Below are 24,074 nucleotides of genomic sequence, written 5' to 3'. Positions count from 1 at the left end.
AGAACACTCAGCAATCTATAATAATTTAAAACACCAAAGGGCACATTCTGCAAGCCTGTCTCCTGGCCGCCACCACTCAGTCTTTCTCTTTCCATGAATCTAGAGTCCTCAGCTGCTCCCTCTCTATGTCCTCATCTCTGTCTCCATCTTTGGTGTCACTGCTTCTCTGGATAGTGTCCCACATTCCACTTGTGTTCCTCTCCCTTGATGGCCCTAGGGTCCTCTGCTTCTGGACTGTAAGATTAACTACTTCCCTTATTATTATTATTTTTTTAAGGTTTTTATTGTGGATTGAGTGAAAGTTTACAGGGCAGGCAGATCATCAGTTTTACATTCAACAAATCATATACCTTGTTTCATTACAATGATTATAACCCCCTCCATGTACCATCAGTTAACAGTATTTTTCTGTATCTACTTTAGCTTTTTTTTTTTTTTTAAATACACACTCAGGCATATATAATAATTTACATCTCCAAAGGGCACATTCTGCAAGTCTGCCTCCTGGCCACCAGTTCTTAGCCTCTCTCTTCCCATGAGTCTAGAGTCCTCAGCCGCTCCCTCTCTCCATGTCCCCATCCCTGCCTCCATCTCTGGTGTTGCTGCTTCTCTGGATAAGGTCCTGCATTCTGCTTGTGCTCTTCTCCCTTGATGGTCCTACGGGCTTCTGTTTCTGGACTGTAAGATTAACTACTCCCCCGTTTTTGTTACAAAACTCTACCTTTACTGTTGTGACAGTCACAATTAGTCATGATGACAATTATTCACTATTGAATCATGCAACTCTTACCCCATCTCTTTTCACCAGACCCATCTAGACAAGATAAAATCTATTCAGTGAGGACTCTACCTTCCCCTTCACTCTCTGAAACTAAACTCCCACTTGAAAACTTAAAAGCCAATCACTTGGTGCTTTTATAGACCCCCTCTTCCCCGTTGTAGGAGCTGCCGGACGTGTGTGAAGCCCACTCCGAGGCCATTCTCAGATCAAGGGTCTCCTTGAGGAGAACAACAAGGGAAGCCTTCCTGGCCAAAGATTCTGGGAAAGACCACACTAACCGCATAGCTTGGGAGCAGGGGCTGTAACCAGAAACATGAATCACTATGTATTTGATTTATGATGGTTGTGGTGGTTATGTGCTGTGGCATTGCTTCCGACTCAGAGCGACCCTGTACAGGGTTTCTGAGGCTGTAAATCTTTACGGGAGCAGAATGCCTCATCTTTTTCCCATGGAACAGCTGGAAGTTTCGAACTGCTAACCTTAAGGTTCACAATCCAGTTCATAACCACTGTGCTACCAGAGCTCCTTTGATTTATAGCTACACATAACTGAATGGATATTGTGACCTAAAGGTTATTGTGCTAATCATTAACTTTTGATGCATATGCTGTCCAGATACGCTTCCTACGAAAAGTCTACTTAAAGCTGTGTTATTGATAATAAAGTCACTCTTGACTGACCATCTTGAGTCCCCTGCCACTTTCATTCTCTGTCTACCCTAGACCCATTCATGTAGGACTACTTCCTGCATAACCCCATTTTAGGTATCTTCTTTTGAGATAAAAAAGAGATTAAACAAGTGAGCAGAGATCAGAGGGACCTCAGTACCACCCAGAATGAAGATCGGGGAATGGACTGTGTCCTGTGGCCCTAAGGTCCCTGCACTGAGAACCCCCCTAGAGATGGGGGACCCCAAGAAGGGGGGCGAGAGATGCCAAGTCACTTAGAGACTGACCAGGATCAGAAGTTCAAAGAGACAAGGACCTTCCCCTGAGCCGACAGAGACAGAAAGCCTCTCCTGGAGTCGCAGCGCAGAATTCAGACTCCCAGCCTCCTAAACTGTGAGCAAATGCATTTTGTTTGTTAAATCCCCCCCTTGTGGTATTTCTCTTATCACAGCTGGAGAACTAAGACACATCCCCATTTCACAGATGAAACCAGCGGGCAGGAGAGACTTTCTTAGCACCAAACAGACAGAGAGAACTTCTCTCTGTGACTGGTGACTTTCCACAGGGGACAGACAGGCCTGGGCTCGAGCCCCAACTCTGCTGCCTACTACTCAGTCAGGTACTGTACCTCTATGTACTACCTCAGTATCCTCATCAATAAAATGGGGGTCAAAATAGCACACACCTTGAGGTTGCTGTGCATGACCAGTGGAATTTGTGAAGTATCAACCCAATGCAAACAACACACACACACACACACACACACACACACACACACACACCCAAGCAAACATTTACAGAGCTCTTGTGATCTACTAAAGGAACCTTGGTGGCACTGTGGGTTAAGCACTGGGCTTCTAAACACAAGGGTGGCAGTTCAAACCCACCATGTGCTCCTTGAAAACCCTATATAGAGTCGCTTATGAGTTGGAACCGACTCCATGGCACTTCACCTCAACAGACAGTGCGTTATAGGCATCCTGTATATAGTTCCATCTCAGATTCCCAAGAAACGTGCTATGGGTCACTGTCCCCATGCCCACTTTGCGGAGGAGGAAATCGGGGTGCATGAGGGTCAGGGATTTCCTACAGCCATGTGTCTGGATATACGAGTAGACCGAGTTTGCAGCCCAGCTCACAACTTGCATGAGGGGGCATTGTGAGCTGCCCCCATCAGTCGGGGCAGTCCCTTCCTGGCAGCCACCGGCCAGGAAGTATTCATTACAGACAGGGACAGGGCGGCTCCCAGCCACGTCCCCAGGCAAGCCCCATGCCCCTCCTCCTGCCTCTGGAGTCTCCAGGCCAGACTAAAAATAGCCAGGCGGGCTGGCCATTCCCCCCCCCCCACCTCCCCAGGGGAGGGATGTGCTGGGCGTGGACACCCGATCCATCCCAGTCGAGGACCAGGCCGCCGGGAGTCAGGAACATCTTTTGGAGCTTCTGGGAGGAGACTCCTCTGACCGCTCTCGGGATGGGCAGCTGCTCGGGGAAGACCATCCAGGCACTGAGCTTCCTGCCGCTGCTCCTACTCCTCGGAGCCGTCTCTGTGCTGCAGGCGAGGCCGCCACAGAGGTCCCGCGTGAGTATGAATGGCAGCCCCCCACCCCACACACACACATACTGTGCATGCTCCATGCAGGGGTGTTTGTATATCAGTGCTGGAGCTGGCTGGTGGCCTGGGAGATTCCCCTGCAGCTGGCCTCTGCTCTCCCTGGAAAAGAGCACCCATCCAGGAGTCCAGGTACTCAACAGCTGGGGGTGTCATCTCATCCTTGGCCACTCAAGTGGCTCTGTATTCATTTAGAAAACGTCTGGAGACCCAGGCACCAAGCTCCTGTGGGCACAGGATGAAAGCACACTCAAGGGTTTCATCGTGGAGTGGGGTGGGAGGGAGGCAGAACAGGATGTATCTCTGTGCCCTGTGTGGCGTGGAGCCCAGCTCTGCTGCCCCAAGCTGTGTCCCTTCAGCAAATTGCTTGACATCACTCAGTACCATGAGCTCACCTGTACAAGTCAACAAATCCATTTTGATCACCACTGTTTACAAGTCCTGTCATGGGTCATGGGCATGCAGACATCAGTCCAGTGCCCCATGGGACCCATGCTGCCCTGCTCAGTGACAAATGCCAGAGTGGGGCTGACTAGCAGTGAGAGGCATGTGTATACTTTTAGGATGGCACCAAGTGTTAAGTGTTGGGCCACTAACCCTCTAGCCTCTCTATGGGAGAAAGTTGAAGCTGTGTGCTTTCGTAAAGATTTACAGCCTTAGAAATCCTTTGGGGCTGCTCTTTTGTGTCCTATAGGGTCTCTAGGAATTGGAATTGAGTAGGTTGTAGTAGGTTTGGTTTGGTTTTCTTTCCATATGGGGTGGGGAGGTTGGAGACTCCCTGGCATAGAGGGTCAAGCGGTTAATAAGATGACTCTTGGCAAAAGTAAATGTTTCCATGCCTGTAACATGCTGAACCCAGAGCACATCATCTCGGGGACTTTTAATCAGGTAACTGTGAAATCAGTTGGTGCTCACTTCCCCGGGTAGCATGTATATTCCCCAGGTGGGCCTGATTCTATCTTCTTCAGGGAGGAGCTGTCATTAAGTGGGTGCCTAATTCCTTCTTGTGGGTGAATGATAGCTATACAGAGGAAACAGAGAACAAAGTCTGTGCAGCTCTTCTCCAGAGAGTCAGGAAGGGTGTTCCAAGAATGGGCCTTTGACTTGGGGTTTAAAGGGATGAATAGGAGTTTGATAGGTGGAAATTAGAGAGGGAGGGTGTTTAACGACTGCAGGCATGATGGGTGTCTGAAACTGTATTAAACTAATCTCTGGCTGCAGGACTGACAGGTGCTTGGAGGGAAAGACAGAGGCTACGTGGGAATGGGAAAGAGTGAGGGATTAAAATGATGGTCAATGAGATGGTGTAATTGGTCATAGAAAGTCAACACTTAACCCACTGAGCCACTGGGGCATCTTAGATTCTCAGGTCTGTAGCAGAGGAATAAAGGTTGGCAGTTCAAACCCACCAGCTGCTGCTCGGAAACCCTATATGGGGTCGCTATGGGTCAGAACAAACTCAACGGCACTTAACAACAACATAGGGCAGAGGAGGACTGCCCCGTAGGGTTTCCAAAACTGTAATCACCTCATCTTTCTCCCAGAGTGGCTGGTGGGTTCAAACCTAGATGGTCTCCAGAACTCTTTCAATTCTCCTTTGGGTTTCCATGCAGATGCCCAGAGGGAACTTGGGGGTGATGGGAAACAGCCCTACATACACTCAGAGTGTCCCCCATGCTGAGTCCAACTGTAGCCATGACTACAATGATGTCACGCTGGTAGCTTGAAATCAGCCACAAAGCGGATATTTGCACCATGTTGTTGTTAAGTGCCGTCGAGTCGGTTCGGACTCATAGCGATCCTACACCATAGGAACTGGCAAAGGTTTGCATTCCTCGGAACACTGATTGCTAAACATTGACCAGCCCAATGCTTTTGAGTGGTAACCCCTTCTGGCCTGGGAGCTCAGATCCCCATCTTTTTGAGATGGGACCAGAGGAAGAACTGAGTGCCTCACGGGCCCGACTCTTGATTTAGGGGCCCAGCCTCACAGTTGGAGTTGTTGTAATTGTTCTGTGCCGTCCGTCGAGTTGGTTCTGACTCATAGTGACCCTGCACAGGGTTTCTGAGGCTGCCGATCTTTATGGGAGCAAAAAGCCTCATCTTTCTCATCACAGTTGGAGTAGCCCCAGTTAATTTCCCACAGTGTACTTGATCCAAACCCAAACAGCAGCAGAGGACACAGCAGACACCTTATATTCCCACGGGAAGGTCTTCTAAAGAGAAGCCCTACATCTACTGCCTTTTAGCTCTGCCACTTTGAGTGAATTCCAGCTGCTCTCTGAACCTCAGCTTCTTCATCAGTAACATGGGCTACAGTGGTGCCGGCTCTGTGAACTGAGAGGAGAAAGCCACACGCTTAATCCTTCTAGTCCATGGCTGACAGAGAGCCACATCCTCAACTGAGGGGGGGAAAAAAAGCACCCAAATCGTTAGGAGGCTGAATGGGAGCGAGCAGGATGTTTGTAAACAGTGTGTGGATTTTCCCTGGCCTCAGAGCCGTTTCTGTGGAGCTGAAGTTGAGCTCTTCTTCTCCAGAGCGCATGCAGTTTGCAGGAACACAGTTTACCGAGCGTGTGTGCTCTTTATCCAGCCACATGGTCCCAGTGTAAGCTCTCAGGATCATTCTCCTGTCCTGGGTGGGCTCCACTGTGGCTGTGGGTCTGCTGTTTATCCCTCGCCACCCCTACCCTCCAGGGCCACAACCAGCCAGCCACAACCCTGCGATTTGTGTTCCTGAGTTTCCCCTACTTGTTCCCAGGGTTTCTTCAAGTTCCTAAGGGCCTTCCAATACAGATCATGGTGGTGGTTATGTGCCATGGAGTCACTTCTGACTCATAGCGACCCTGTACTGGGTTTCTGAGGCTGTAAGTGTTTACTGGAACAGAAAGCCTCATCTTTCTCCTGTGGATCAGCTGGTAGTTTTGAACTGCTGACCTTGAGGTTAGCAGTCTGACTTGTAAGCACTACGCTACCAGAGCTCCTTTCCAGTACAGACAGCCCAAGGCGGGAGGAGCCCACGGCCCTGGCACCCTGGCCCTCCTCTTCCTTCACTCCCCGTAGCCCCTGTGCCGGCCACCTGAAGGCCCTTGAGGCCACGTGCAGGCTGAGGTGCCAGCAGTAGTGCGCACGGAGCCGAGGGGAACAGAGGGCTGTGTGCCCTCAACCTGGAGGTAACTTGTCAGCACTATGCCCTGTGTACCCTTTCACACAGGGTCCTTGGGCCTGAGCCCCTATTGCCCGTGGTAGCTCCCTGCCAAATGGGCTCTCCTTCCCTCCCCTGCTTCTCATCGTCACTCTCCTGCCGAAGCTTCCAGAGACCTGTTCTCAACTGTACTCAAACCAGGATCAGGCAAATTGTGCTTGAGGCAATTGCAACTTTTGGCAATGGCACGCGTGCCAGAGTCTAACTGTGCTCCACAGGGTTTCCATTGGCTGACTTTTTAGAAACAGATTGCCACACTTTTCTTCTGAGCCCCCTCTGAGTGCATTTGAAAAGCCATAGTTTCAGTTAGTAGCTGGGTGTTTAACACTTTGTTCCACCCAGGAACTCCCCAGAATAGACATACCACCTGTACCCTCACCCTTGTCTCTGGCCTGCTCCCAGGAGAGAACAGTCAGCTGCCACTGCTTGCAGCTGTATTTGCAGCTGTATTTGCAGCTGGCAAGCCAGCCTTCGATGGAGACCTGCCATGGAGAAGGAAATGGAGGCCATGGGGGCCAGATGGTGATCTTGGAAAGTGGGAGGGCCATAGCCCTGCAGTGTCCCAGGACCCCTGAGGGGTCTCCATCTGCTGAGCCGGGGTGTGGTGGGTCCTGAGGGTACAAGAGCCACCTGGTACACGAAAGCAGTCAGCACAGAACCTGTACTGTAGATGCAGGAGGTGGGAGTGGGAGGAAGGAGAGTATGGGAATAGCGTGTACACTCCTTGATGTACCTCAGCATCTCTGTAGAGTTTCCAGCCCTGAACCTCCAGGTGGAAACCAGGTGGGGAAAGGAAGACTCAGTCCTATAGCCCAGGAGCATGGGAGGGATTCAGAGTGCATGCTGGGAGTGAAGCTGGAGGAGTGAGGAAGACCTCTATGTCCCGCCAGCCTCTCGGTGGGAGAGACCCGAGGGAGCACTTCTGTGTTGTCTCGTAGGCTCACGAGGGGTCAGAGTCTCCTAGCCAGCAGAGGATCACGATGGCTGGCGTTCAGCTCACTGCCCTGAGCCTCTCGACAGACCTTCTCCCTGGGCATCCCGTTCTGAGTCCTCCAACCATCCTCACCCTGCACAACCTTTGTTCTTAGGGTCTACATGCTTCGTTGTGGCTGGTTGGTTTTCTGTGAACTATCTTTGCAGCAAAAACTCTATGACAGGTGCTTTCGTGTCGGTTCCTTGTCCTGGAAGGATGAGCCGTGTGTAGGCAGATTGGGAGGAGTCTTTGAATAGGCATCAGCTCCCCCCAAGCCAGCCCAGTGCATGGCAATACAGCAGGCCTGGGGATTATGGTTATGAGCTGTTCGTGAAGTGACTGAGCGCATCCCATCGGCGCTTTCTTTCTGGAGCAGAATCGAGGGATTACGCTGTGGAGCTGTGGGTTAATGCGCTGGATTGCAAAGTTGGCTGGAACCGCAAGGTCACTGGTTCAAACTCACCAGCCGCTCCTCAGAAACCCTATATAGGGTTCACTATGAGTCAGAACTGACTCAGCAGCTCTTAATGATAACAGCCTTTCAAAGAGCCATGGTGGTGTAGTGGTTAAAGCATTCTGTTGCAAACCAAAAAGGTCAGTGGTTTGAACCCACCAGCCACTCTGGGAGAAAGATGAGGTGATTACAGTCTTAGAAACCCTACCGGGCAGTTCTCCTCCTCCCTATGTTGTTAAGTGCTGTCGACTTCGTTCTGACCCATAGTGACCCCATATAGAGTTTCTGAGCAGCAGCTGGTGGGTTTGAACTGCTGACCTTGTGGTTCTCAGTCCAGGGCTGAGTCTGACTTAGGTGTCACGTAAGTCAGAATCCTGATGTGGCGCTGTGGATTAATGAGCCAGACTGTAAAGTCGTTTGAACTGCAAGGTCGCTGGTTCAAGCTCACCAGCTGCTCCTTGGGAACCCTATACAGGGTCACCATGGGTCAGAATCGACTTGACGGCACTTCATAACAACAAGTAAGAATCATCAGAAGCAACTAGATGGCAGTAGGTGTGGATTTGGGGTTTTAAGAGACTTAGGATCATTGGTGGCACATATGGTTTGCACTTGACTACACAACCAAAGGAGCTCTGGTAGACGAGTGGTTATGATTTGGGCTGCTAATCTCACAGTCAGCAGTTCAAAAGTATCAGCTGTTCCGTGGGAAAAAGATGAGGTTTTCTGCTCCTGTACAGATTTACAGCCTCAGGAACCCTATACAGGGTCACTATGAGTCATAACCGACCAACCAAATCACCCAAAGGTTTGACCCCACCTAGCAGTACTGCAGAAGAAAGGTCTGGCAATCTGATGCCATACTTTGCTGCCAAGAAAACTCTATGGAGCAGTTCTGTTCTGCAACACATGAGCACGCCTGAGGCCATGCTAACAACAATGTGTTTGGCTTTGGTGGGCTTTAGAAGACTCTCAGGTGCACAGCATGGCTCCTTTCGAAGGAGTTGGTCGAGTTTGCTGGCTTATGCTTGGCACATACTGCAGCCGGTTTGTGACTTCACCCCTGCATCCGGCGTGTGATCCCCGGCTTTTGAGGACCTCTCCCAGGAAGTCCCATTAACCTTGCACCAAACTCTGCTCCTGGAGCTCTCCGCTGAGGTCCCAAAGCTCCAGGAAATGGCATTTGTGAATGCATGCTGAGCTCTAAGCCCTGCACTTGGGAGGGACATATTTTTAGATCTTTTGACGTCTGAATTCCAGAGGAAGAGCGAGTAATGCTTAGAGGAAAATTGGCTTTCTTCCTACACCAAGTCCTGGGGTGCCTCTTTATTGGCCTTGCCTTTAGGTTCCTGGAACATTCCAAAGAAGGGTAGCACTCTTGTAATGAAGTGGGGTGGGGGAGGACCAAGGGAGCAGCTTTAGCGTGAGGATTCTTCTTCCCAAAAGGGAAATGGTTGCCCTTTTTTCCCCCCTGATGATGAAAATATTGATGTAAAAACAAGTCAGAAAACTACAAAAAAGTAAAACATATCGCTGAATTCGTCCTCCCAGATGTAAATTCAGTTGTCTTTTTTGGGTGTGCCTGTGTCTCTGTGTGTCTGTGTGTCTCTCTCTATGTCTGTCTGTGTGTCTCTGTCTCTGTCTGTACCTCTGTGTTTGTGTCTATGTATTTGCCCACATGTTTTCATAAAGCTCTCATATATGCTGCCTGCATTTTTTCCTGCTTCCTGGGATTTTATATATGTATACTTTTTTTTTTTTAACTCTTTTTTTTATTGAATTGAAATCCACATTACATAAAATGGACCGATGTAAAGTGGACATTCCAGTGACATTTAGGACACTCACAAAGCTGTGCATGCACTACCTCTAGTCCCAGAACATTCTTCTCACCCCAAAACAGAGCCTCTTACCCATTAAGCAGTTACCTCCCAACGCCCTACCCCCAGCCCCTTGGAAACCACTGCTCTTTCAGTCTCACTGGCTTCGCCTATTCTGGGCAGTTCATACCAATGGAATCACATAGTGTGTGACCCTTTGTGCCAGCTTCATTCATGCTGCTTTCTACCTTGTGTCCTTTATGTAAGAGTGCGTGGTGATTGTGTTCACCTTGAGGTTTCCGTATGCAAATATGCTGGTATTTGCAGATCTGCCTCCTTTAGCTGCCCAGCCAGATCATTTGCTATTGTTGTTGTTGTTAGGTGCCACGGAGTGGGTACTGACCCACAGAGATCTTATGCACAGCAGAATGAACCAGATCCAAACTTGCGTTTGCCGAGCTGAGCTTCACCACTGAAGGAGCCAGTGGACCCCTGTTAACCCGCTTCCTGAGGAGACCAGCAGTAGAATGGCTTTGCAGCTCTGTCGTGGTTGTTAGGTGCCATGGAGTTGGTTCTAATTCATAGTGACCCTGTGTACACAAAACACTGCCCGGTCCTGTGCTGTGTTTAAGCCCCTTGTTGAAGCCCCTGAGTCAACCCATCTGGCTGAGGGTTTTCCTCTTTTTATTGACTCTCTCTTTCACCACATGATGTCTTTGTCCAGAGACTGGTCCCTCCTTATAACATTCCTGAAGTACGGAGACAAAGTCACCAGCCTCGCTTTGAAGGCTATACTTCTTCCAAGACTGATTTCAGTTCATTCTTCTGGGAGGCCATAGTAATTTCAGTATTCTTCTTCAAAACCATAATTCAAAGGTATCACTTTTAACTTCATTCTTCTTTATTCATCATCCAGCATTCACATGCATAGGAGGTGACTGAAAATACCATGGCTTGGGTCAGGCGCACCTTAGTCATCAAAGTGGTATCTTTGTTTTGTAACTGCAAAAATATTCCCTGAGGGATGAAAAATAACCGCAGGGACCAAAACCTCAAGGGGGTCACTTTTATCCAAGTAAATCACATCTCTGGGACGGTCTGGTCTGAGCTGCCCGCGTGGATTGTGCTGGGTAGTGGTTTTGAAACAGATTTACTGCACAAGCCCTTGGCAGGAGCGGCATCACAGGTGGAAATCTCAGGGAAATAGACGAGGTGGTTCTGATTTTCAGGAAGGATGCCTGTTTTCTCAGAGGGCTATAACAGTGTGTGGCGTTATCAACCCAGGGGCAGCACAGGTGAGAGGTGAGGATGAGACAGGGCTGGAGAGGAGGTAGCCTGGGGAACAGTGAAGAGGGAGCAATTCCTGTCTGACCTGTAAACCAAGGGCTTGGGCTTTGAACCCACATGGGAGTCTGGGGATCCACGAATTTCTCGAGGTAAGTCAGTTCTTTCTCAGAACACAGGCCATGCCCTCTTTTCAGAGTCATTCTTGAGCATTGCCTTGCATAAAATGACATTTTAAGAAAAGAAAACACAATTCTCTAAGCATGGACCTGGACTTCTGGTGTGGCGCTGTGGATCAGCACTGGACGGCAAACCATAAAGTTGGCAGTTCAAAGCCACCAGCCTCTCCTCAGAAACGTTGTTCAGAATCACTATGAGTTGGAACCAACTCAACAAGAAGAACAAATAGGGACCTTAGTGAAACCATTGGTCACCTAGGACCTTCTTTTGCTGGACTCACAGTAAACAATGCCTGGACGCTTGATGTCTAGGCGCTTATTTATCTCTTTTGTTTTCTTCAATCCCGAGGATCCAAATTGGACTGTTTCTTGGGGAGGTACTAATAAAATAGGTCTCCCTCCAACCTCCTGTTTTGGGGAGGCATGGGCAGGCCTCAGAGAAAAATATTCCCATTCTGGTCTCCTGGTTCCCTGAACTTCACAGATGAGACGGGTTGGGAAAGCCGGCAGGGCGGTATCGAAGGAAGGCTCATCGTCAGTGCCCAGGAGCTGAGGCAGCCGTCAGATTAGACCAAGATTAGAGAGAGCGGGTTCTAGAATGCTCTGATTTCATGCATCTTTAGAAAATGAATTTAAGAGTGAATGCATGGATTGGATGCTTCCCGCTTGCATCTTCAGAATTCCTCCCAATAGTGCAGGGATTAGGGAGCCAGGTTAAGGTCATTGAGAGACTGAACCTGGAGGTAGATACCCACCCCTAGGATCCCCTCTGTTTTAGGGAGACCGCTGTGGGTTAATGCACCAGACTGCAAAGCCGTTTGAACTGCAAGGTCGGCAGTTCACGCTCACTAGCTGCTCCTCGGAAACCCTATACAGGGTCGCTATGGGTCGGAACTGACTCAACTGCACTTAACAACAACACTGCAGGTCCTTGGTCTCTCCTTCACTGTAGGTCGGATGTGGGTTTAATATTCATTGGTTCTTTTCACAAATTAAATGTGCATTGCATGTGAAAGATACATTGTTGTGCTGTGTGAAACAGGGGTGGGGACCCACGGGAAGGCAGTTTTGGAAACGTCTGATCTTGCTTGGTTATCAGACAGGGCAGGACCTGCTCTCAGTGACCTGTCGCCCCCTACAGGGCATGGAGGGCTCTGCATGGAGACTGTGCCTGGCGGAGTCCTCCAAATGAAGGGATTTAGGCAAAGGCAGGAGCGAGGCAGTCCAGGGGGCTTTCCCACGTTGATCTGTGTGTGTGGTGGAATATACGGGGAGTAGAGCAATTAAGTGGTCAAAAGCAGTCCATCAGAGGCCGAGAGGGAGCGTAAAGTGCTATTCACACAGCATTTCCGTTGTATCAGGTGTAAGTAATCCAGAGGTGATCTGAAGGCTACAGGAAGGTGTGTGTAAGTTATATGAAAATCCTACAGCATTTTATACCAGGAAGCCTTCAACAAGTTCATGGGGAAATCCCATTATTTTTTCATTCCATTTTCATACATACTTTTTGAAACACCCATCATTTAAAGGACTTGAGGATCTTGGATGTTGATCTCCTCAGGAAGTCCTATTATCAACCATAGAGGACACCAAGATTAAAGATCATACAAACTGTTCTCCAAAAATAGATCATGATCCAAGTACCCTTTTTGCTGTCCATGAGCTTTGAGCCATTTCGCTTTGGGGTTACCTTAACGGAAAGGGTTATTGGTCAGTTCTCAGAGAAACCCCCTGGGCAGGTTCTGCTGGGATCTGTCTTCCCTGTGGCCGCCCACACTGCCTCTGTCTCCCTCCGCCCCCCCCTCAGGCCGAGGAGGCGGGTGCTCCAGGACCAGGCCCCCCGCCACTGCGTCCAGACAGCTGTCCCCCACCCCCGCACGTACTGCCCCCTGGCGCCTGCCAGGTGGTGAGCTGCCAGGCGGATACCCAGTGCCTGAGTCACAAACGCTGCTGCTACAATGGCTGTGCCTACACCTGCCTGGAGGCCGTGCCGCCCCCACCAGGTAGGTACCACCGCCGTCATTCTTAGCCTAGGTGAGCCCCCACCCCCATTCTCCAGTACTGGCTGGGTTTCAGCGCCGACCAAGAAGTCAAGCCGGAGTGATCTGATTTGACCTGTGCACTCAGAGGGAAGGAGTTGTATATGCTTCTTCCACCAGGAGGGGGCGCCCGTATGCCTTGTTTATGAAGCCTCTTGCGTGCTGGCCTGCCTCTCTGAGCCTCTCCCCTGGTTCTTGGTCAAACCCTACCGTAGATTGTAATTATAAATATTATTAAAGGTGGCATGTTCTTTGTCATCACTGTGACCTCAACCCCCAAAACAGTGTGGTCATTTTGGGCTACCTTCCATGCTTGTCCTGGGTCTTGGAGGAGAGGGCAGGGACTAAATTCTCAGACACCTTTGTAAAAAAGGTCACTGGAAGGTACCTCCCAACCAGGCTGTATTCCTGAGGGCTCACGTGTTTCATCGCCCATAGTGTGAATGACCATCTTCATAATCGTCTTTTTCCAAAATAGCTAACTAGCACTTGTATCAGTACCCACATATGACGTTAAAAGACATCCAATAGTCCACCAAACGGCTTATTTTTGTCGTGTTTCAGAGTCAGACTAAAGCAGAAGTCACAGACAGATGTGATCTCAGACATGTCTTATTTCATCTCCAAAGTGACCAAGTTAAAAACAATTATTTGCCAACATTTGTAAGTATAAATCCAGATTTATAGGTTTTTTTTAAAAAAAAGAAAGAAATTCTTGTAACACTGGCAGTTTCTGGTCAGAAGCAAATGGTCAGTAACCCACAGTCCTAATCTGGCTAGTTGTTCCCATTCATGTCACCAACTTGTCCTGGAGAGGCATCAGATTTGGTTTTTCGGGAACTCTACGTATGAAAAATGCATGGTTAAACAGCAAAGCTATGCTGCTGTAAGGAAAAGACCAACACCACAGGGACCAGCCTAGTAGACATTTGCTTCTCTTTTGGCTGAGAGTCAAGAGGTAGACAAGTGTCATCTAGGACCCAGGGACCTTCTGTTTTGTCGCTCAGCATTCTGAGTGCTGCCTGTATGTATCTGTGGGCACTGAGAGGCTCCCTGCCACAGAGAGAGGGAGGGGAGGAGACAACCTTCAGCACTGCTGCTCACCTCCCATTGGCCAGATCTGAGTCACATGGCCGCACCTCGCTGCAAAGGAGTCTGGGAAGAGGCCAGCACCCAGCTAACACAGCTGTTTCTCCCACAAAGAGCCTTCGGCTTTTGTCATAAAATGGAGCTCACACCCCAAAGCCGGATCATTTCTCAGCTGCATGATGGAGGCCTATTAACTGTGTCTTGTGTTAGTCTTAGACTGGCTGGTACAGCCGAAACCTCGGTGGCTTGGCGGCAATGGCTGGCTTCTGGATGGACCTGAGGAGGTGTTACCAGGTACCTGCGGGGAAGGAGGGCCCAGAACCCATAGTGTATGTGTCAGACCCCTTCCCTCCCCGGTTGCTGTCAGAAGCCAGCCTTCTGCAACACACACACCCCCCCCCCCCACACACACAGAAGTGTTGAGGTTGGGGTTCAGCCAGGTTTTCAGAGTCCCCAGAACTCCTGTAAGAGAGAAGAGGAGGCGGCATTGGTTTGCAGAATCTGTAGCATCATACTTGGGGCTCATTGCTCCCTACAGATGAGGTCTCCTTCTGGGGCGGGGCATGCAGGCCCAGGGCTGGAGAGAGTTTAGACACTGTGAGTGTTCCCTTGTGTGTGTCAGCTGACTTGTGCCCCTATCCATGTCTGTGTGCATACCTGTGTCCACTAGTGGACTTGTGTATCTGTGTACACATGTGGGTGTGTGCCTCTGTGTGTATATGTATGGCTGTGAGTCTGAGGACTTGTGTGAGGGTAAGCTTGCATGTACATGTGTGAACATGTATGAATGTGACTGAACTTGCACAGGTGTGTGGCTGTCTGTGAATGTGTATTTGTGTGTGTCATCATTTGTGTGTGACTGCATATGTTAGTATCTGTGTGTGTATGTATGTATGTAAACGTGTGTATGTATAAGACTGTATCTGTTAGTATCTATGTGTGCCCATTTGTATAAGAGTGTATGGATGTCAGATTTGAATGTGAACATGTGTGCATGTGACTGGAAGTATGTGCGCACATGCTTGTGTGTGGAGTGACCGTGTGAGTATGTGGGTGTGTGGACTGTGTGAATGTGTGGGGGTAAACGTGTGTGTGTGTAGGGTTGTCTACATGAGTATGTCAGGATTGTGTGTGTGCACATACTTGTGTGTGGGGTGAATGTGTGTGGGGGTGTGTTGACTGTGTGAGTGTGTGTGAGTGAACGTGTGTGTGTGTGTAGGGTTGTCTGCATGAGTATGTCAGGATTGTGTGTGTGCACATGCTTGTGTGTGGGGTGAATGTGTGAGTGTGTGTGTTGGTGAACATGTGTGTGTGTATGTGTAGGGTTGTCTATGAGTGTGTCAGGATTGTGTGTGTGCACATGCTTGTGTGTGGGGTGAATGTGTGAGTGTGTGTGTTGGTGAACATGTGTGTGTGTATGTGTAGGGATGTCTATGAGTGTGTCAGGATTGTGTGTGTGTGGGGGTGAACGTGAGTCTGCATTGACTGTGTGAGTGCACCCCACTGCCCGTGGACCCCCTGCCCCCCGTGTGTGTCCCTCCACTGCCCATGGACCCCCTGCCCCCCGTGTGTGTCCCTCCACTGCCCGTGGACCCCCTGACCCCTGTGTGTGTCCCTCCACTACACGTGGATCCCCTGACCCCCGTGTGTCCCTCCACTGCCCGTGGACCCCCTGACCTCCGTGTGTCCCTCCACAGCCGAGGCCTGCAGCACCACCAAGGACGGGGCGGAGCCACTGCACTGTCCCTCAGGCTACAAGTGCCACATCCTGAGCCCAGGTGACATGGCCAAGGGCATCCCCAACCATGGGCAGTGTGTTAGGCAGCGTCAGGAGGCCGGTGAGTGTGAGACCCACCCGGCCTTGCCCAGACCCCATTTCCCTGACCCCTGCTGGGACACTTGACCCGAGAGCACCCACAGGCCCCCTCAACCTGGTCCAAGGTCTCCCAGGTACCCCACAGCCCGGAATCTTCTTCCTTGTCCTCTACCCTTGTCTTCCCAGGTCCAAATGTGACATACAGGTCCTCTGGGCGGCAGACTAACGTCAGCTCCCAGCTCTGCCCTTTCCTAGCAGGGTGAGAGTGGTTTCCCTGGCTTCATTTCTGTAAGCCTCAGTTTCCTCGTCTGTACAGTAGGTGCCTTCATGCTATTTTGGGGTTGAGAGCATAGCTGTAATCCTTCAGAACAGAGCCAGGCAGCAGTAGGTACTCAACAGACATTGGGTATTTTATATTCATTGGTGACTGAAAGGTTGGTGGTTCACACTCCTTGGGAGTCTGTCTGTATGGGTTACAGCCTTGGACACCCTGTGGGGCAGTTTTCTGTCTGACCGGGTCACTGTGAGTCAGCACACACTTGATCGCAGTGATCATGGATTTATGAACAGGCTTCAAAACTTTGTGGGAAAAGGGAATGAAAAGATAATAGAGTTTTTCTGCGTCGTTTTTTTTTGTTTTGTTTTGTTTTTTGTAGCCCCTTGTGTTCAGGAGTCTCTGGGGGGTTGCAGACACTTAATGCATTTGACCACTAACCAAAGGCTGGAGGTTCGAGTCCACCCGGGATGCCTTGGAATAAAGACGTGGCAATCTGCCTCTGAAATATCAGCCACTGACAGCCCTCCAGAGCACAGCTCCAGGCTGACACACGGGGCCACCTTGAGTTGGAGTTTGGCACCAATGATGCCTACCACTCAAGGAAGGGGCCCTGGTGGTGCAGTGGCTGGAGTGCTGGGTTGCTCACCACAAGATCAGCAGTTATAGGAAGAATGAGGAGGCAGTCTGTTTCTGTGAAGATGTCAGCCTTAGAAACCTATGGGGCAGCTCTCCTCTGTCCACCAGGGCCGTCGTTCTGACTTCCCTCGGTGTTTGTGGGTACCACTGATGGAGAACCTTCTGAAGGGTGTCTTTAGGCTCTGCTGCCGGGCTGCACAGAGGAATGGCAGCAGGGGGCAGGGCAGGGTGCGAACTGCCGGGCAGCCTGGGATAGTTTCTCCATCTGTACAGTGGAGATGACGATACGATTTGCTTCCTGGAGGTCTCTGAACGAGAGAACACCTACAAAATGCCTCGGACAGTGCCCAGCACTCCGTAGGGCCTCAGTGAATGTCCTACGGTGGAGGGAGGACTTGAATTCCAGAACTTGGGCAGACCCACACTGCTAACAAGGGGCGGCGGTGAGATTCTGAGCTCTAAAGTCTGTGTGTGTGTGAGTGTGTGTGTGAGTGTGTGTGTGAATGAGAGAGAGAAAGAGAGAAAGGAAGGGAAGGAGGGAAAAGGTGAGGGAGACCTTCCCCTCCCTTCCAGGTGGGAATGTGAGTGAAATTCCTCTGCTTTGTCCCCAGCGGATTGTCACTGCAATAATTGCTGGTAATTACTTGGGCTTGGAAGCATGTTGAATGCTAATACCTTCTCTAAAACCCTAGTCTGGGCTGGGATGAAGATTCACATCCCATGTCCCTCTTACCAAAGATGAAGTCTTTTATTTATGGGAGAGTTTTTAAACTTATTCCTTGAAATCATTTCAAACTTCCAAGAAAAGTTGCAAGAACAATTTCTTGCGCCCTGCACCAGCTTCCTCCATGCTTACAGCGTTGTCTCCTGTAAATACGCACATTTCTGCTTCTGCACCCTTGGAGACAAAGTTGCAGCTCTTGTGCTTACTTCATTTCCCAGTGTCTCCCTGAGAGTCTGCTTCGAAAACACCAGGTGGATGTTTACATTTGACACAGGTCCAGACACACAAGGGGCTCATGTCTCTCCCATCAGGAAAATGCACATGGACGGGAGAGTGGGGACCGGGGCAATGAGTGTGTTTGCTCGGCCTGTGTGAGGTCTCTCAGAGTCTGAACTTCAGGGATGAGATCTGGGAAACTGGCCTCCTCTTACCGTGACTTTTCCAGGGGCTTCATGGGAAGGATGAAGTGGGCTTCAGCAGCCTCACTGTGTGTGAAAGGGTCAGCTCTGGTGACTCGAGGAGGAGTGATCAAGGAGGAAGGAGGCCTGGTGGTGCAGCAGTTAAGTGCTCGGCTGCAAACCACAAAGTGTGTAGTTGAGACCCATGGAAGAAAGGTGTGGCAGTCTCCATCTGGGAAGATAATGTCTTGGAAACCCTGTGGGGCAGCTCCACTCTGTCCCTGGGAGTCACTGTAAGTCAGGATGAACTTGACAAAGACAGGTTTGGCTTTTTGGTTTGGAGTTTAAGGAGGTTTCCACAGGGACCCCTGTCCCCATCCTGTGGCATTATGGGACAGAATGAAAGCTCAGGAGATGGAGTGAGGGGCAGACATGTTTCCACAATACCTCCCTGCCTCCAACAGCTTCAGCCATTTGCCTTTGCAGTAGCTGATATGCGCCCACCTGAGGAGATGGATGGGCTCTGTTGGGGTTTGTCACCTTCAAACACCTCCATGAGTTTTAAGATGGCCACAAAACAGAAGAAAAGCCAAGTCTTCTGTGAGTGCACTGATGTGATTGGTCAGCAGCCTGGCCGCAGCGCAGTGGGCGTGAGAAGGGGTCCTTGTGCTGGGCTGTGGAAGAGACGCCAGGTGTCTCTACCCCCCACCAGCTATAACAGGGTAGGGGCTGGGGGAGAGGTGGCGGTAAATGACAAACCACTCTGGGAATTACATCGTGAAAATTTGAGATGGGAAATTGCCAACAGTTGACCACTCTTAATAAGAACAGCAGTTTCATATGGTTGCCCCTAAGATGTGTGTAGCTCAGGTAGCGTAGTGGTTACGAATCGGGCTGCGAACCTGAAGGTGAGCAGTTCGAAACTACCAGCAGCTCCGCGGGAGAAAGATGAGGCTTTCTGCTCCTGTAAAGATTTACACCCTCGGAAACCTTGTACAGGGTCGCTATGGGTCGGAACCAACTCGACGGCACTTAACAACAACAACAAGATGTGTGTATAGATGCTTTGAAGCAATAACTTTGTTGTTGTTAGGTGCCATTGAGTCGGTTCTGACCCATAGCTATGCTGTATAGGGTTTCCAAGGAGCGACTGGTGAGCTTGAACTGCCAACTTTGCAGTCCAGCGCATTAACCCACAGCGTCCACCAGGCACTAATGTTATATCCTCTGGTGTGGCACTGAAGAATAAACACTGGTGACTAACCACAAGGTTGGTGGTTCAAACCCACCAACTGGTGTTGGGAAAGCCTGTACAGAGTTACTGTGAGTAGGGAACATCTTCATGGCACTTAACAACAGTGTTAGACCCATTTCAGTTGAGAAGACTGAGACTCAGGGAGGATTAATGCAGTGGTGGAGTGAAGATTCATACTCAAGAGTAACTTTCTCATTTGTAGCAATTCTGTTACTACCCTTTGTTCCCCATGTAAACATTGATCCATGAATCGATGATCGATTCAGCCACCCATCTGCTCAGTGTCTCTCATTCACCTTTCAATTCACACATCCATCTAACCGTCTGTTCCTCCACCTGTTTACCCAGTTATCTATTCATTGCTCCACCCACCCACCAATTCAGTCACTCATACAGCCTCTATCCATGCATCCATCCACTCAGCATACCACCATCAAGAATTTCCTAATGATATTTGCTGAGCAGCGTGTTGACCTTTTGTTTTTCTATTTATCTGTTATGACAGCATTTTCCAAACTTTTTGGTCTCGGGATTTCTAATGCTCTTAAAAATGGTTGAGGAAACCCAAAGAACATTTCTTTATGTGGGTTAGAACTCTTGAATGTTTACTTCAGGGGAAATTAAAGCTGGGGCATTAAAGCTATGTGTGTATGAATGTGTTTTAAGAGTAGCAACTATTACATATTGTTACAATGTTTTCACACATTAAACAGAAGTAACATTTACTAAAAATAACCGACTTTCCAAAGCCAAGAAAAAGAGCTAGAAGAATAACATCATCTACTTGCATGATTCTAATAAAGAAATGGGCTCATAGAAGACAGCTGAGTTCTGTCTGCTTCTGCTGTGGGGGGCCCAGGTCATGGAGCTTCTGGAAAATCCCAGTAAACACACATTGAGAGAGAGGAAAACATCTACGGCTGCCTAGCATTGTGATGGAGAGAATTCCGGCTTTATAAATGACTTACAAGGGGATTGTGTGGCTTTAAGAAATTCTCTGATTTATGTTCCAGATGGGCGATCCCTACAACAGAAATTCCACAGAGAATATCCAGGTAAAGGAAGAAATCAGTCTTTCTCTGCAGAGGGCACGAGAAAGAGTAGTCACCATTTCTTGGGTGCAGAGGAAAAGTGAAAGCCTGGTTAAAAGACAGAGCGTTCTGGTCAGAAGCTGATACTATGGGGACTGATTGTATTCTCCCCGACTGCTCTCATGCTGTCAGATGGTGTTTTCTGTTGTGAAATCCCTCCTTCAGTGGAGTGTTCCTCTGGGTGGCATCTGCCATGGGCAGGGGCCACTCCAGTCTGTAGACAGGAAGGCCAGTGCTGAGAGGGGACTGGATACCTAGACTGGTGGCCAAGTCTGGGACTGAGGCAGCAGTTTGGGCCGAGCCGTAGGAGGAATAGAATTGAAACCAGGAATGGGAGATGAAGAAGACTCACTGTTGTCTGATGCTGTGTGTGTCGGGGGAGATGGGAGTCAGAGAGGGGCTCACAGTAATCATGGCCTCATGCTGAACCTCAGAACTTGGGGCCAGACATGCTAAAGTCTCTCCTGCTTTGAGTCAGAAATGTGCAAAGCGTCATTGACACCATCCTCCTTTCCCTTCCTGCATTCACCCACGTGTCCACCTATCCAATCATCCTTCTGTCCAGTTATCCATTCTCACCTTCCCTTCCTACGGTCCTTCCTTTTCTGCTTCCTTCTGACAGCACTCACATCTCCAATTGTCCATTTCATCCATCCATCTGCACTTCCTGTCTAACCTCCCTTTTCTCCTTTCTTCCATCCCTTCACTCACCTACCCTACCACCCATCCATCCACACATCCACCCATTTATCCATTCACACCCCCATCCTTCCTTCCCTTCCTTCCAGCATCCTTCCTTCTCGTCACATCTCCATTCACCCCTCCATTATCCATCCAGTCATCTGTCCGGTCGTGTACCTGTCCGGGCATCCATCTATCCATACACACACCTATGCTGCCCGCTTCCTTCCTCCCCTCCTGCATCCATCCATCCAATCATCCATCCAGCTATGCATTCACCTACCTAGCCTTCCTATTCTCCTTACTTCCTACCATCCATCCAGTTATCTGCAAAATCATCAGTCCATCCATCCATCCATTCATCCATGTATGCATTCACACACCTGTCCTTCTCTCCTGTATCCCTCCATCCATTCAAACTTCCATCCATGCATCCTTCCTTCTTCCTCTCCCCTCAATTCATCCATCCATCTACCCATCTATCCATCCATCCACCCATCTACCCATCCATGCATCCACTTATCTATCCATCTACCCATCCATCCACCTATCCATCCATGCATCCACCCACCGATCCATCCATCCATCCATCCATCCATCCATCCATCCACCCACCCACCGACCCATCCATCCATCCATGTATGAATTCACACACCTGTTCTTCTCCCCTGTGTCCCTCCATCCCTCCAACCTTCCCTCCATATATCCTTCTTTCTTTCCCCATACATCCATACATCTCTCCAGTAACTTCCCCATTCATCCAACATATCTTTACAAGAATTGATAACACACCTTGTCAAGTGTTATTCTTCATTCTGTGCTAGGGGTTGAAGCTCCGGTAGTGAACATGACAGGCCCAGTCCCTACCTTCATGTAGCTAATATTAAGCATAAAGTCCAGATGCCAATCTTGATAGTGATGACAGTTACTGGCATCACAAGCAGGAACTCCTGTGGGGAGGGCACTATGTCAAGAAAGGTTTCCTAAGGAGGGGACTTGATGCCAACCTTAAGATAAGAAAGAGTGGGCAGAGGGACAGCAGGTGTGATGTCCCCAAGGCCAGAAGTAGCTGGCCATCCCTGCAGCTGAAGTGTAAGACCAGGCCACAGAGACCATGGGGCCCCGTTGAGGAGAAGGGGAGAGGATGCAGGTAGGACTTGTCTCATTTTGGGGTAGAAGGGAGGTATGGCCAGGTTACAGGCCAGGCTGAGGTGTTTGGACTTCATTGGCCTGTCACTGGTGAGCCATGGCAGACACTGGAGCAGACACCGTGCCTGACACAGCCATCCTCTTTTTGCAGAGGGCGTCTTCAAGAACGTGGCCGAGCCTGGGCGGGGCCGGCAGAAGCGGGTCCAGTGACTCAGGTGTGCAGGTAGGTGGGCTGAGCACACGGGTCAGCAGGAGGAGTCGGGTGGGACACTGGGTGACCAGGTGACCAGAGGGGCTTTCCCTGCTCCTGGCATTTCACAGTTCCCTTATACAGAGACCATGAGAGCCGGAACTCGACAGGACAGCCTTGCTCTTCCAGGTCTCGCGAGTTTTCCACGGTTGACGAGGTGGCAGGCTTTCACTTTCCTCTCACTGTCTATCGGTGGAGGCAGGTTCCCGCCTTATGTCGGCAGGTTTCACCCTCGTTTTCAGAGAACAAATGAGAACTTTGGTTGTTGGCAGTGGTGGAGACGTACTAGGCCCTTACAGCCCAAATCCAAAACCAGATGTGGTTCTACATTTCCCTGCTTTTGCCTAAACACTTCCACAAATAGGTGGAGAGTGCCTCAGTGTCCCCTGAAGTTTGTAAGTCCCTCCCTCCCTTCGACCAAACAATGCTATTGAGTGTGGACATCTGGTGAGCATGGTTTTGGGGGTGTTGGGTATGGTGCTGGGGTGAACAGATGTGGTTCTGGGGATACCAGGGTGAAGTTCTGGGGTGCCTGGGTGACCAGATCCCTGTCCAGGTGTGATTCTAGGGTACCAGGGTGAAGTTCTGGGGTGCCTGGGAGAACAGATCCCAGTCCAGGCTTGGTTCTGGTGTTCTGGGGTGAAGAGATCACAGTCCAGGTGGGGTTCTTTGGGTGCTGCATTGAATAGAACTAAGCCCCTGCCCTTGTGGGGGTAGCAGCCTGTGGAAGGAGACGGACAGTAACCAATTCAACTAATCTGTAAAACCGGCTGCAGAGGGTCATCAGTGTATCAGGTAACAAGTGCAGAGCTGCAGGGATACCTGTGGAGTCTGCCCACAAGGTGGTGTCACGTGGACTCTGGGCAGGGCATGGAGCTGCCTTAACGGGGTTAGGGAAGACCTCTGGGTGGAGGTGACATTGGGGAGACCTGATGAGGTGCCATGGGAAGCTCTGGGAGCAGAGCTAATGTCCAAAGGGAACTGGGTGCTGGAGGGGAGGCTGGTTCTGGGGGTGCGAGATGCTCTTAAATGTGAAATCAGGCAGCTGCAAAGGACTCTGGTACCATAGTAAGTGGGGTGGAGAGGATCAGGCTGATCCCACCAAAGTCCTTTTCCTGTGACCGCTGATTATTTGCACATGACCAAGATGGCAACCAGGCTCTCCCAGAGTCCTTGACAGGCGGGTGTCAGATTCCAGAACATTCAGGCCCGAGTCCTCCAGGAAGATGTAGAGTCTGTGGGGATTGGTGCATGCTAGTGTATCCTCTGGGATGACAGGAACTGCCCCCACCCGTCTGAAGGTGGCAGGCCGTTCACCAGGAAAGGCTGGGCGTCTGTGGATCATCACAAAGTGGGGGTGGGGGTGAAGGTGGGGGTGGGGGTGGGCACGCGTCATGGCCCGCACTTTAATAACAGAGAGCTGAAGAAGCGCTGTGAGAGAGTGTTGCCTTTGTTTTCCTGGATTGCTAAGAAGCAGTTCAGAAGAGATGTTTCCCTGTGTGCCCTTGGACAGAGTTTAATGAAGGGCTGACAACTCCTCTTAGGTTAGACTGAGGTCACCCCACTATGTGTGAAGGACAAGTCCACAGGAATAGTCACAGCTTTGTGGGGATTAATGCTCCATGACTGGGTGAATAAAGTGTGGGACAGACCTATCTGCTCAGCACCGACTTAGGTAAATGCCACCAGGGAATA

At 50.0% G+C, this 24,074-nt stretch overlaps 1 protein-coding gene across 1 annotated transcript in view; it reads left to right on the top strand.

The window, feature by feature from the left end:
• Positions 1 to 22,339, top strand: part of WFDC1 (WAP four-disulfide core domain 1) — a 64,557-nt gene extending 42,218 nt beyond the window's left edge. The window contains exons 2-7 of the mRNA XM_006860289.1: positions 2,807 to 3,022; positions 12,782 to 12,977; positions 14,313 to 14,396; positions 15,800 to 15,940; positions 20,222 to 20,263; positions 22,281 to 22,339. Coding sequence (XP_006860351.1) covers positions 2,807 to 3,022; positions 12,782 to 12,977; positions 14,313 to 14,396; positions 15,800 to 15,940; positions 20,222 to 20,263; positions 22,281 to 22,339 — 738 coding nt within the window. The remainder of the gene's footprint in view (positions 1 to 2,806; positions 3,023 to 12,781; positions 12,978 to 14,312; positions 14,397 to 15,799; positions 15,941 to 20,221; positions 20,264 to 22,280) is intronic.
• The last annotated feature ends 1,735 nt before the right edge of the window (positions 22,340 to 24,074 follow it).

This window comes from Chrysochloris asiatica, unplaced genomic scaffold (genome assembly GCF_000296735.1).
Source record: "Chrysochloris asiatica unplaced genomic scaffold, ChrAsi1.0 scaffold00037, whole genome shotgun sequence".
Classification (NCBI taxonomy): domain Eukaryota; kingdom Metazoa; phylum Chordata; class Mammalia; order Afrosoricida; family Chrysochloridae; genus Chrysochloris; species Chrysochloris asiatica.
This window is presented reverse-complemented; position numbering and strand designations above follow the sequence as displayed.